The sequence below is a fragment of the Hemicordylus capensis genome, chromosome 1 (genome assembly GCF_027244095.1).
Source record: "Hemicordylus capensis ecotype Gifberg chromosome 1, rHemCap1.1.pri, whole genome shotgun sequence".
NCBI lineage: Eukaryota > Metazoa > Chordata > Lepidosauria > Squamata > Cordylidae > Hemicordylus > Hemicordylus capensis.
The window spans coordinates 338,051,965-338,065,970 of NC_069657.1; the positions used below are offsets into that span (position 1 = coordinate 338,051,965).

The 14,006-nt window shown below is 42.5% G+C and overlaps 1 protein-coding gene across 4 annotated transcripts in view; it reads left to right on the forward strand.

Moving 5' to 3' along the window:
• Positions 1–14,006, forward strand: part of DCBLD1 (discoidin, CUB and LCCL domain containing 1) — a 50,253-nt gene that overhangs the window by 8,919 nt on the left and 27,328 nt on the right. For all 4 annotated transcript variants that reach the window (XM_053275509.1, XM_053275259.1, XM_053275328.1 and 1 more), the window contains 2 exons: positions 6,543–6,755; positions 13,339–13,473. In XM_053275509.1, coding sequence (XP_053131484.1) covers positions 6,543–6,755; positions 13,339–13,473 — 348 coding nt within the window. The remainder of the gene's footprint in view (positions 1–6,542; positions 6,756–13,338; positions 13,474–14,006) is intronic.

A 14,006-nucleotide genomic window follows, 5' to 3' on the forward strand; every position in this document is an offset into this window, starting at 1 on the left:
TGATCAGAGCAGAGAGCTGCCTTTTACCCTACAAAAGTTACTTTGAGGATTGTGCTTAAGGAAACTCATTTAATCCTCATTCATTCATTCTCTTTCTTTGGCTGTACTTGCTCCCAATTCCTTATCTGCAGTGTTGCAGAAGAAATAGCAACAGGAGAAAATGCTCTTTAAAAGAGTAATCTTGTAGCATTAAGTTTGCATTGTTCAGATTACACACAGGCCTGATGGACATCAGGACTGCAGGCTTGTGTTGGTGTGGATATGGGCCAAGCATAACCACTCATTTATTACCAGTTTAAGCAAGAACCAATTTGATTTGGTATATAAAATGCTGCTTTTGACTCGTGAAACTCTAGGGTTTGTGTAAGTCAATGCTCTGCTTGTTTAGTAAATTAATGCATGAGTGGAACATAAAACATGTATGACATTGCCTTACATGAATTTAGACAAGTCTTCCAGACTCGTATCTCAACTGTAAAATGGGTGTACGAATGACTTGTCTGGCTTGCAGAGCTATTGAAAGGAGGAAGTGTAACGCATCTTGCACATTCAGAGTGATTAGCAATTGTAATTATAACCTCCGCTTGGAATCTTGGCTCCTGATAATTCCCAAACTTGTTATGATTTCCCTTCATTTGTTCAGCTTAGCAGTAGCATCTCTTGGTGTTCTCCTCTCTTCATCATGCCAATGAAAGATTAAATTGTGTGCACTTCCAGACTTCTATCCTTTTCCTTCCTGAGCCCTCTATTTATCACAACATTTCTGTCATGTCTGGGCTCTTCCAGATCAGACTTATTGGGACAATTAAAGCAGCAACAAAGAAACGACTTTGTGTTTCTGTTGCTTCTTCCAGCAAACTCTTTTTACAGCTCCACAAAGATCAAGTGCTAAATGTCAACATCTGTAGAGTGCTCTCTTGAGGAATCGTGGTTGCATCCATTTTCTTGAAGAAACTGAAAAACACACAGGAGAAATTGGGTTGTGGTGGGGAATAACCTCAGACCCTCTAAGCTTATTGAGACAGAGATGTGTTTTCAGTTCACTGACTATATAAAGGAAGCCTTTGCTGGGAAACTACAGATTTGCTTTTGGGGGGGGGGAATAAGTGGAACCCGCTGCAAGAAAATATCCCTAGCCCCTAAGAGGATCACTGCTGTTTAGAAAGGATCACTGCTGTTTGATTCTCTTTTGGAAAGTGGAAAAGCTATCTTCACCCTTTCCTTTCTCATGAAACATCACGACATAGTGCAGGGAGCTGGGTGGCTTGATTAAATAATTGATTTAAATCAAGTTTCCCACTGATAGTACTTCATGTATTTCTTAAATGATAGAGCAAATCTGATCACTAAAACAATTTTAATTTGTTAAAATTAACAAATAGTTAGAACATCTACAACATCTAGGAGAGTATACTTTTGTAAAAAATTTGATAATTTGATTTACTAATTTAGGGGAAAGTACATAATACCTGAGTTTTTCATGAAATGGATACCTGTACTAGTTCCTTGTGTGAAGCTGCTCTGCATCTCCTTGTTGCACTGCCCCACCACAAAATAATCACCCTGCTATCCAGCCTGTTTCTTTGTACCTTGACTTTAGTCTGCTTAGAAACAAAAACTGAAAGCCCAGGAATTTCCGAAAGTAGGAGCTGGTAGTTGCTGGGCAGAATAAAGCCATTTTATTTATAAACGGTCTAATATACATGTCTATATGTACACACATCTGTAATGGAACTCCCTGTACCTTACAGAGGATTCCTTTGAAGCATTTTAGAGCACACAGACAGTTCGAGTAGGGTGCTGGCCAGGCCGATGGGGCCTGAACTAGACACTCATGAAAGGTAACGTGTGCCGTCAAGTCGATTTTGACTCCTGGCAACCACAGAGCCCTGTGGTTTTCTTTGGTAGAATACAGGAGGGGTTTAGCATTGCCTTCCCCTGTACAGTATGAGATGATGCCTTTCAGCCTCTTCCTATATCGCTGCTGCCCGATATCGTTCCAGAGGGGATTCAAACCGGCAACCTTCTGCTTGTTAGTCAAGCATTTCCCCACTGCATATCTAAGTAGCAGCTTTGTGTCTCCTCCCTCTTTTCCTCCCCTGCAAAGTCAAGCAATGCAAAATGAATATGTGATGTCATAGCAGTGTTGTTTCTTGTCTCCCCCACCAAATAAAATTTGAAGCGAAGCTGCGCTATCCAGCTCTGTAAAGTTCAGTGGATACTGAACAATATCTCTTTATTTTATCACAAATAAAGTGGGTTGGATCAGAAGCATCTTGATGTTTTAATGCCATGCATGATTGTTCACAAAAGCTTCCTATGTACTGTATCTAAAAGGTTTGAAAAGAACCTAGAATTCCCGTGACCAATGCCTAATAACATGTAATGCTGCCGAATAAGGCTGTTTTCAGGCTACTTAGGCAGAAACTTGTTTTGCAGCCCTGACCACAATTGCATTTGAACTTTGACTTTACACCTAGGGGTCAGTTTCTTGTTGCCAGAGCAGCCCTGGTTTTCTCTGGTGTGAACAAACAATATGTGATCCAAACTCCTATATAACTTGTGACAATGCCGAGCCTCCACCCAGATGCTAGAAACAGAAGGGAAGATCATTGTGGTTGTAGTTGCCACTCATGTCCATGATTGCCTGGATTGCATATGAAGTTTGTTTGTATAAGTCTGTGCTGGGAAAGTCAGGACTTTCCCCCTGGGTAAAAATGTTATTGTGGAACTGGTTCTTGGACATTGCTTGTAAAGCAGCATTTCTGACTCTTGAAAAGAAACTGTAGCTATTGGGGGAAAGTATTCTGGCATCACAAAGGATGGTTGGGGGGGGTGAGTGTGAGTGAGAGAGAGATGTTTAAGCCTGTATGCTTCTTGTGATGGTCTTTTGGTCTCCCACCCCCTCCCACCCCATTTCTCTTCTCCCTTCTTGATTCTGACAACAGTGTGTGAATTAAGGTCACATCGCATGACAGATTTGTTTAACTCTTTCTTTGAAAAAGGAAAGTTATCTGATAATGCAGGCCACTTAATGTCATCTAAGTGCCTTTATTGATTTATTCCCCTATCAGATACTTCAATTGAACTATTTGGCTATTTTAAAAAAACTTATTGATAGTGGGGTGGGGTGTGGGCGTTACTAGATGTATAGGGCAGATAACATGCAAAATTGTATCAGTGTCTATTTAGGGCATCAGAAAAATGTATTGTAAACCACCCAGAGAACTTGTGTTTTGGGCAGTATAGAAATGTGTTAAAATAAATAAATAAATGTGCATGCTAAAATATTCAGAGGGAAAATATGCACATTTTTTGCAATTGAGAAAATGAATGGACCCCACTCCCCTGAAAATTCAAAATTTTTCAGAAAACCCAAATCTCTGTTTGAAGGTCAAGAGGAAAGTAATGGGGAGGGGAGGTGGTGGCATGTGTGCTTGATTGTGCCTCTCCTCTGGTTGGTCTAAACTGGTAAGCAAATAGGGTTCTCCAGTCCAGCTTAAAGCTTTAAAGGGCAATCAAGATGTAGAGAGTTAAAACAAGTGCTGCTGCTTCTCTTAATGCATGTCCACCTGTAATAGTAATTCACCAGATTTTTCTGTTGATAGCAGCCAATCCTCCCTAAACTCTGAGTACTGATACTTACTTGACTTGGGCTAGGACAAGCTTTTCAACTCTTTTCTTTTGCTTGATTCCCTAACAAACCTTGGTAAATATTTAGTCATCAAGTATCGTCAAACCAGAAAGACTTGTGTGAGCTGTCCCAAACATAACTGTCATAACCTCCAGGTCAGAATTGCCCAATTTAAGTGTTTAACACCAATCACTTTGATAGAAATCTATGGGAATGAGAGTCTCCAGACAGACATTCCCCTTGCAGCTGCCTGCAGATATTTGCTGAGGTATCCTCAGCTTGTAGCAAGAGACCATGGAGAAGATTGGGCCCTGTGGTGTTTCCCAGACACAATCCTATGGTATTTAACTATGGTTAAATAAGAACCATAGTACAGATGTCATTCTGTTGGTGTTGCATGCTCAAGTATGAGTCTAGAATTTGCAGTTCAATCAAGTTTGCAGTACTTTTGATTTGTTTGCATTGTAGAGGAGAGGAATCTATATATAAAAAAAGATAGTGGGCGAGGCTCTGTGAAGAGAGGGATTGTGAGAGACAAAAGAGCCCCTTCAGGAGAAGGAGGCTGCCATTGAGTGAATTAGATGAGGAAACAAGATGAACAAGATCTGTTAACTCAGGAAGGGTGGCAGGGGAGAGAAGGGGGGAAGAAAGATGGGGAGAGCGAGTGGAGGAGAGAGAGAGAGGGGAAAAAGAAGGGGGAAAGAGAGAAAGAAGGAAGGGTGTGGGACAGGCCCGAGCCTGTCAGTGGCCTGATGGGAACGAGTCAGCATGGCGGTGCCCTTTGGCAGCAAAGATGGGGCCCAGTCAGCCACTGCTGTTGTTTGAGGCTATTGAGGCCATTGGTGGAGGGAGGCAGGGAAGGGACGAGGCCCGGGCCTGTCAGCGGCCTGAGGGGAACGAGCATGCCATGGTGGTGGTGGCAGCGAGGAAGGACCCGGTCAACCACTGCTGCTCCTGTGGGGTGAGCATGGGGAGGTCTCTGGGGATAGGGGGTTGCTGCTTGGCCAGTAGGTACCAGCAACGCTGCACCGCAACCAAAAGGGGTGATGGGAATGGAGGAGGAGGAGCAGCAGCAGCATGTGAGGGTGGAGAGATCTCTGAGATGAGGGGAACTGTGGCAGGGTGTGAGGGGAGCAATCAAGTACTAGTATGCAGATGCTCTGCGCCGGTTAAACTAGTTCACATTATTCTATACTTTAAGCTAGATGAGAAACCTTAGGAGGCAAGGAAATAGAATCACTTCCTTCAGACTATCCTGTGTGTTGGCCTTTTATGGTACAGAGCAGTTCAGTCCAGATCCTTGGGAGTGGATCTGAAGGACTAGGTCAGTCTTTAAAGTCCTGTACTCATTTTATTCTGAAGTCCCTCAGCTTCCAATGGGATGGATTCCCAGAGACGTGTAGATTTCAAGGCTAAAACATAGCAGCCCATAGTAGTCTCTAGGAACTAGTTGTATGAGATTGGCCTGGCCTTTAGATTTAACAGTTGTATTTTTAGCAAGGGGGATGGAGACACTCAAGTACAGCTACCAAAAGAAAATCAATCTGACCCTGTTGTTGCAGAATGGAATTGTCTTTTCAGATGTGCAGTGCAAAAATGTCAACAGCCAGGCATTGACAATTTGCCATCTTCCTATTTCTGAATACAAAAGGAACATCTTCCATTAAAGAACTCCCTGGCTATGTGTGTATGGAGGAAAGAGCCTCCTTACTTTGGTAATCCATCACTTTTAGAATCATTTCCTCTTCTAGGCAATAGCTTTATGACTTAAAATGTAAACACTGTATAGGTCCAGAACATATCACACATTTGTGGAAACAAGACAAATTGTAACATGTTTCCTAAGGTGCCCACATGTACAATTTTAGATAATCATTTCTCTCTAATGATATGCGACTTCTTTGTGGAGGTGGGGGAGGGAAAAGTTTGTTTCTCTGTCTGCTGCTTCTCCACAAGGAGGGTTATGTGTTCCTTATAAAGTCCGTTGAAGATAATCCTGTGTTCTCCTGTTATCCAGCTTGAAAACACTTGCTTGAAATGGATGAATTACCATTTTACAATACAGTTTCCCATTTGCCTGAACTCACCGTGTGGTAGAATCCTCCTTACCACTTAGCAAGATGATGCAGGCCCAAGCTACATGGGCAACTGTGCTCAAGTGAAGGTAGTTTAGTCATCTTCTATGGGCTCTCTGTCACTGATAGTCAGGGGTACCCTGGAAGAAGGGGCCTGGTTTTGCCTGTGTGCATATGGGGGGAGGTAGGTTTTGGAATGGGGATTCATCTTCCTCTTTAAGGTGCATTATCTTCTCTTTTAACTTCTTTCATCAAAACTTTGCAAAGTTAAAGCAACTTCATATGTGGGGGTAGACAAGTCTGAGACATGCTTCTTTGGTAGTCCCTGCAATGGGAGCATATGCATCTCTGTTCATAATCAACCTTTCTCCCTCGAAGTAGGAGGTCACGGCTTACATAGGGTTATCTTCCACTTCTTTGCTCCTAATAGACAAGAAGTCTCAGGTCTTTCAGGTGTCGTAGGTCCGCCCACCTTTCTGAGCATGCTCAGGTGTGTCCCCAGTTCCTTCCTGTCTACGCTCCTGATCAGACACATGGGGCTCCTGCCCCTCTTCTTCTATCCATTTCCATCACCTTTGGTGAGCTAAATTTCTCCCTTTTTTGTTCTGGGGATGGATCCTTCTCAGGCTGAGGACACCCTGGCTGGTTCCCTATCAGAGGGCACGGTGAGGGGGAGGAAAGAAATAAGGAAAATGAGATACTTGAGAAGGAATGTACAATGGATTTAAATTAGAGATATACTTTTAATGGGTAGGATAAGTATATTAATAATTATTATATGAAAGACATATTAATCGTTGCTCTTTCTCTCTAACCCTCCCCATTCCAAACAGGAGATGGATGTGGACCTATGCTATTCCATCAAGACAGTGGAACTCTGGCATCAAAGAACTATCCTGGGACTTACCCAAACTACACTATCTGTGAAAAGAAAATTGAGGTGCCTAAGGGTAAACGTCTGATCTTGAAAATTGGAGACTTGGATATTGAATCCCAGAAATGTGAATCTAACTATCTTAGCATCCACAGCTCTACAACAGTGCACGGTATGTAACAAAGTGCTAAAAATGATATTTGAGTAGAGAAAAGTTGGAAAGGTTGACTTCCCTATATACCAAATTACCTTCAGGGCAGGTTTACTCCACCAGCAGAATCCATTTGGAACTTTCTATTCATATTGCCGACTTCTAGTTTTTAGAGACCTGCCACAAATAGAATGTTGTCTAGGCTTCAGCTTAATGGTCATATTTCTTTTTCAAGGCCCTGAAAATTAGGGCTGCAGGTGGCTAAGAGATGTTACAATTGTCCGTATTGAAAATATTCATGTTGTCTGTTTAGCTGCCTCTGCTTCTACACAAAGCCTTGTTACTAACTTCTATTGAACTGTATCTTTAAGAAACAGACTAATCCATTTTGCCCAGTAGTTTCTGTTCTGACTGACTGTGACTTTCCAGGGACTCAGGCAAAAGGTTCTTTTTTCAGCCATGTCACTCAAGATCTTTTGAAGTAGAAATGCCAAGGATTTAACCTGGAGCTTTATGCATTCAAAACGTGCCCTTTACTCATTAATTGTGGCCTTTCTTCTTCAGAAGTTCATCTAACTGGCTCTGATGACTAACTATTCTTTGAGCAAGGGAGAGTCAGATAGATCTTGCAGGTTTTCTGGCCATATATGCATGTTTGTCTGGAAATGGGCATTGCATCAGAAATTTAATCTTACCTCTAGTATTCATGTGCTTTGGACTTCATTATGTGGAAACTATTTCTATATTTTGTAGATTACGTAACAATATTTTCATGCTCCATCTTTTACTCCCAAAAGTCATGCCACCCCTCCCCCAGCCCCCACACCCAAAGCCTTGAGACTCTGTGTGTGTGTGTGTGTGCATATGCACTGTCCAGGTGCTTTATGCAAATGTTTATAGTCATCTGGAATACACTTAGATATGCTGCTTTGAAAGACTCATGACCCCAGACCAGTCAGCATTAGTCTGAGTCACCAGTCTTAATTATACCTGAGTGTCTGTGAGAAAATATGTAGAGGCAGGTCTTATGGGAAAATAGAGTGGAGAAGAAAGGTTAGTTGTCTCATGACCTTCTAAAACAATAATGTTTCCTTTCTGTTCTTATACAACACATTGTAAAATCCTTGTCATACAATGCATTTTTGTATCTGTCCGTCATTAGTTGGATAAATCTAAGTATTACCATGTATGATCAGTCTTAGCAAAAACCCCACCCACCTGCATAGGTGAGCTTGGGATTTCTTGAGCAAGAAACTCTTTTGGTGGTGGGCGGAGGTGGGGTGAAGTGTCCCAGAACACTGTTCAGAAGAGACCCTTGTTAAAGTGCCATTGTCATTTAAAGTTTAACAAGAGATTATTTGGACAGGACCTCACTTGAGAGCTCCTGTCAAGGGATGCCCCTTTAGCCAACTTCAACTTTAGGGCATCAAGCGCTTTTCTGTTTTGGCAAAGAAAAGGTTATCAGAGCCTTTCTGTTTTGGCAAAGATTTTAGTTTTTAAAGACTTTTTTCTCCGTTCGATGTGTTGACACCACGGAAGTGGGGCTTTACTATACAAATAGGTGGTCAACATACAAAATCAGATCACAATCTATTTAGATAACATCAGGAAAACTTGCATTTTTTCTTTCTAAAAAAACTATGCAAATGTTGGGGGATATGCATAGGAAATTTTTCCAGTTCAGGATTTTCTAGAAAACCCAGATCTCTGCTGTGAATTGGGATGAGACCCCTTCTGAGGCTGGGTGTACAGGATTTTTGCCACTGCAAAAGCCATCTGTGTAGTAATAAGAGGAAGATGCATGCCAGAACTTTTTTCAGCATATAGGATTGCACCTGGATGGATTGAAGTGACTGGCTATCTAGCATTCTTAACCCCTTTGACTTTAAAGAGATTTAAAGGGGGTGGGAAAAGCAGAGTGGCTGTGGTCTGTAAGAACATCATCTCACTTACCAGGATCCCTGTCAAAGTGTCTGGCCATATCAAATGTGTGTACTTAAGTTTGGGAACCAGGGATGGACTGGAATTGCTGTTGGTGTACCAATCACCCTGCTGCCCAACAGAGTCCCTAACTGAGCTGATGGACTTGGTCTCCGGCTTGGCGTTTGGGTCCCCCAGGCTTGTGGTGGTGGGGAACTTCAACATTCACTTTGAGACCAATTTGCCTGGAGCAGCTCAGGAGTTCATAGTGGCCATGACAACTATGGGTCTCGAGACCAATGCACGTTGCTGGTCACATGCTTGATCTGGTCTTTTATTCTGTTCAGGATTCTGTGGGTGGGGACTCCTGTAATTTCCCCATTGTCATGGCTGGATCACCATCTGGTTAAGTTTAGACTCACAAGCATGTCCCACCTCCACAGTGGTGAGGGGCCTATTAGGATCGTCCAGCCGAAAAGGTTATTGGATCCAATAGAGTTCCAAGAAGCCTTGGAAGGATTTACATTGGCTCTGCTGGTGATCCTGTTGATGCCCTGCTGGAGAACTGGAACAACAAACTGACCATAATTAGACCTCTTTGAAGAAGACCTCATTGCATCCCTCAGTGTCTCCAACCTTCCATGGCTGGGCAACGTAACTGAGAGGGTGGGGACCTCCAAATTCCAGGAAACTGATTATTGAAACCCATTTCAAACTGGCTTTCGCGTGGGCTATGGGGTGGAGACTGCCTTGGTCGCCCTGATGGATGATCTGCAATTGGGAATTGACAGAGTGAGTGTGACTCTGGTCCTTCTGGATCTCTTAGCGGCCTTCAATGCTATCGACTATTGCAACCTTCTGGAACATCTGAGGGGATTGCGGGTGGAAGGCTCTGCTTTGCAGTGGTTCTGCTCCTACCTGACCAGCAGATTCCAGATGGTGTCCCTTGGAGACTGTTCTTCATTGTGTCTCTCAGGACTCCATATTGTGTCCAATGCTTTTTAGCATCTATGAAACCACTGGGAGAGATCACCAGGAGATTTGATGCAGGGTGTGATCAGTGTCCTCATCATCAATATGCTGATGACGCCCAAATCTATTTCTCAATGTCAACATCATCAGGAGAAGGTATAACCTCCCTTAATGCCTGCCTGGGAACAGTGATGGGCTAGATAAGGAATAACAAACTGAGGCTGAATCCAGATAAGATGGAGGTATTTAATGTGTGATGTCAGAACGCAGGAGAGTATTTTGATCTGCCTGTTCTGGATAGGGTCACACTTCCCCAGAAGGGTTAGGGTTAGGGTACACAGTCTGGGGGTGCTTCTGGATCCAAACCTCTCCCTGGTGTCCCAGGGTGAGGTGGTGGCAAGAGGTGCTTTCTATCAGCTTCGGCTGATAGGCCAGTTGCATTAGTTTCTTGAGATAAACAACTTCAGAACAGTGGTACACAGGGCCGGATTAACATAGTAGCAAATGTAGCATTTGCTACAGGCCCCGCGTTTTCTAGGGCCCCGCATGCCTGGCTTGAACGTCTGCCCCTTCTTTCTGCTCTCTATTTGGTGCTCTCTGCTGACTCTCCTCATTGCCTGCTACTGCCCATTCTCAACTCCAGCCTCGCTGGAGGGCGTTTAAGCAAGGTCTTCCTGGCACCATGGGATTGATTGGGTTATCTATTATGTTAAGCAGCATGGGAGGGAGTAGTAAGAACAACAATAGGAACAGATAGCTTGCAAAGGGGTCTCAAAGATAACTTAATCACCAGGGAGTTGGGCCTTATTTGTTTAAACTGTAAAAGTTTTTAAAAACATACACAGAGAGAGTAAAAGAAATAAAAGCAGTTTAGATTAAAAAAACTAACTATTAATGCCGGGCAGAAGAAAGGAAGCTAAAGAAGATGCTAGTTGAATGTTGCCAGCGTTTTCCGACTGACTGGGAGAGGGTAAAGATAAACAATGAGAATGTGTACCTTTAAGAGGAAAAAGAAAGCCAGAAGTAACTCAGATGCACGGCAAGAGGAGTCTCAAAGTTTAGTGGATCAATTGAGGGGAGCTTGGAAGGAGATTATATTATGGTCTTGTTGGGTAATGTCACTTATATCCTCCTTTAGTATCTAGTGCTGTTGGGAGGGAATCTGTGATCATTGCTTTTCAAGGAACTGCCAAATTTAAGGTGAGCTCCTTTCCTCTCCTCTAGAACTGAAATAACTACTGCTGCGTTGCCAACTTCATTAGGTTTACATTGGGATGCCCGCTGAAATTGTCCAAAGATAAATGGAGGCTGCAAACCTAAACACACTTACTAGAGAGTAAGGCTCATTGAGTTCAGTGGGACTTACTTCTGAGTAAACATGCTTAGGGTTGCACTGAATGATTTGTGCATTTCCTCCTTTTAATATTAAGCATGTTAGTGTAATTTAGATTAAAAGAGGCTGTACCTCCTGCCAAAAGATTGTCTTTTGGATACTTCTGTTTTCATGGAAGTTGCTAATGCACCTCATCATAATCACATTCATTTGCAATGCATCAACTATTTTAAATATACATCTGCTTTCCTGTCAGGCTTGCACAAGAGGTTAAACATATATTCTTAATATTGTCAAATGGCCCTTTTAATGTGATGGCTGCTGGGATCCGATATGTTCTGCACACATTGGAATAAAACATCCACTGTTGTGTGCCAAAATTGCTAATAGGTTCAGATTTCTCAAAGTACAGAATTCCTGAGAACCTTTTAATTTGAACATTCAGAGTTTTGTTCCCCACCCCCTTTCTCTTTGTGAAAATAACTCTAAAGGAGAACCCATGGTCAGGAGTCACAAAAGTGTGTGTGTGTGGGGGGGGGTGTTTTGCAAAGTTTGTTGACTGGCTGGCTCAGCTGAGTGGAGGCATGGGGCGGTTGGTGGGGGGGCACTAGGCAAATGAAAAAATTGAATTACTTTACTATGCAAGTAAATAATTTGTTTCAATATTTATGTGCATTTTTTTAATTTGGGGCCCCTTCATAACATATGCTACAGGCCCCACACTAGCTTAATCCGGCCCTGGTGGTACATATGCTGGTAACCTCCAGACTTGAATACTGCAGTGCATTCTATGTGGGGCTGCCTTTGTACGTGGTCCAGAAACTGCAGTTGGTACAGTATGAGTCAGCCAGATTTCTCTCTGGGTCATCTCAGAGAGACCATATTACTCCTATACTAAAAGAGCTACACTGGCTTCCAATAAATTTCCGGGCAAAATACAAAGTCTTGGTTATAACCTATTAAGCCCTAAACAGCTTAGGCCCTCAGCCCTCGACTGATTTGACAACTCCACCCATTTCTTGAGGAGAATGACTGGAAACAGTGGTGCAGTAGCTGGTAACCTCCAGGTTGGACTACTGCAATGTGCTCTATGCAAGGCTGCCTGTATGTAGTTCAGAAACTTCAGTTAGTTCAAAAGGCAGCAGCCAGATTGGCCTCTGGGGTATCCCAGAGAGACCACATTATGCCTGTTCTCAGACAGTTGCACTGGCTGCCAGTATGTTTCCAGGCAAAGTACAAAGTGCTGGTTATTACTTTTAAAGCCCTGAATGGTTTACCAGAGGGAACACCTTTCTTTACAAGATCCCCACTGCTCATTGAGATTATCAGGAGGGGTCTGTCTTTGAGTGCCACCAGTTCATCTGGTGGCAACCTGCAGTAGGGCCTTCTCTGTCACCCTGAGGTTGTGGAACACGCTCCCCATAGCTATAAGAGGAGTGTCTTCATTGGAGGCCTTCAGGAGAGCCTTAAAGACCCATCTTTTTAGCCTGGCTTTTAATGATACTTAGTTTGTTATATAGTTTTAATTATAATTTTAATCTGCTTTTAATTGGCTTTTGATTTTAATGATGTATTTTGATTTTACTGTAAACCGCTCTGAGCCATCTTTCGGAGGATGGTATATAAATCAAACAAACAAATGTAGTACGGGACAGTGAACAGCAAAACATGACATTGATCCTTGATAGACTTTTAATTGGGGGGGAAATAACGAAGCAAAACATCCAGACACAAGGGGAAATATTATTCTTTTGTTTTTAATAAATTTAGTTTATAGAGCTTGTATTTTTAAATATTATTATTGTTTGGCTTTATTGCTCACAATTTACTTCAAGAAAAGTATGCTTGTATGTACTGTTTATCTTATCCTTTATATCAGGGCTGCTCAACTTCGGCCCTCCTGCAGATGTCAACCTACAATTCCCATAATCCATAATTCCCTATTGACCACTGTGGCTGGGGATTATGAGAGTGTACTTCAGAAACAGTTGGAGGGCCTAAATTGAGTTGGACTGCTTTATATGGTAACTGCCACTTAAACAGTTGTATCTGGGATGATGCTAACACTGACAGTGCAAGCAGTATTCAGCTTCCTTTGAATGTTTCACTCGCTGTAATGGGTTACTGCCCTTTTAAGAATGTTGTACTTAAAAGCCCAGTGAGCACCAGTTGTCTACTTGAAGTTGAACAATCTAAAACGTTAATGTCAGCTTTCTCTTTCACTATAATCTGAATAGCATGTGAAAGATAACAAACCAAAATTCCAAAGTCAAATATGCATGTGGATACACAAAATTACATACGCAATGAATTGAGTGATACACCACATTGTATCTGGGCCTCCAGCATTTTATCAAATCTTATTTGTTCTGCATCTAGGACCATACTGTGGGAATGTGCCTGTTCCTGAAGAAATAATCTTGGATTCTAATGAAGCAACTGTTCACTTTGAAAGTGGGTCCCATGTGTCTGGACGGGGCTTTCTGTTGTCCTTTGCTAGTAGTGATCATCAAGGTATGGTGGAGTTATGTAAATAATTCTATTGTGGAGTATGGAGAGTAGGGATTGGTCTAAATTCTGTAATTCCAGCCTCTTCATCTGGCTGCTTGTTTGCCTTGTTCACCATGGGAGTAGGAGGAAACCAGATTGGATTACACCGGAGTAAAGAGGGAACTTTTTTCTAGTTGGCACATTAGCAAGAAGCCAGGCTAATTAAACTGTTGAACAAAGAAGAACCTGACTTTGATCTAGTACTTGCCTGTCTTTGGGAGACAGATTGGAATTTGCCACATAATGAGGCCAGAAGTCAAAATTGAGAATATCCCTTTGCAGAGATAATGGCCTCTTAGGCGCACACATGGGGCTCTTTGGATCATAGCATATGTGTATAATCTAGCTTTCCCCCCTAGCTTTATAACAGAGCAAAGTGTCCAGAAGCATAAAGCCTGTTCATGTTGCATGTGTAAAAAAAACCCCATGTTACGAATGAAGATGGTTTCTGTGCTTTATTCCTCCCTGTACAAATAAGAGACTTGGCCTAGCCAGTG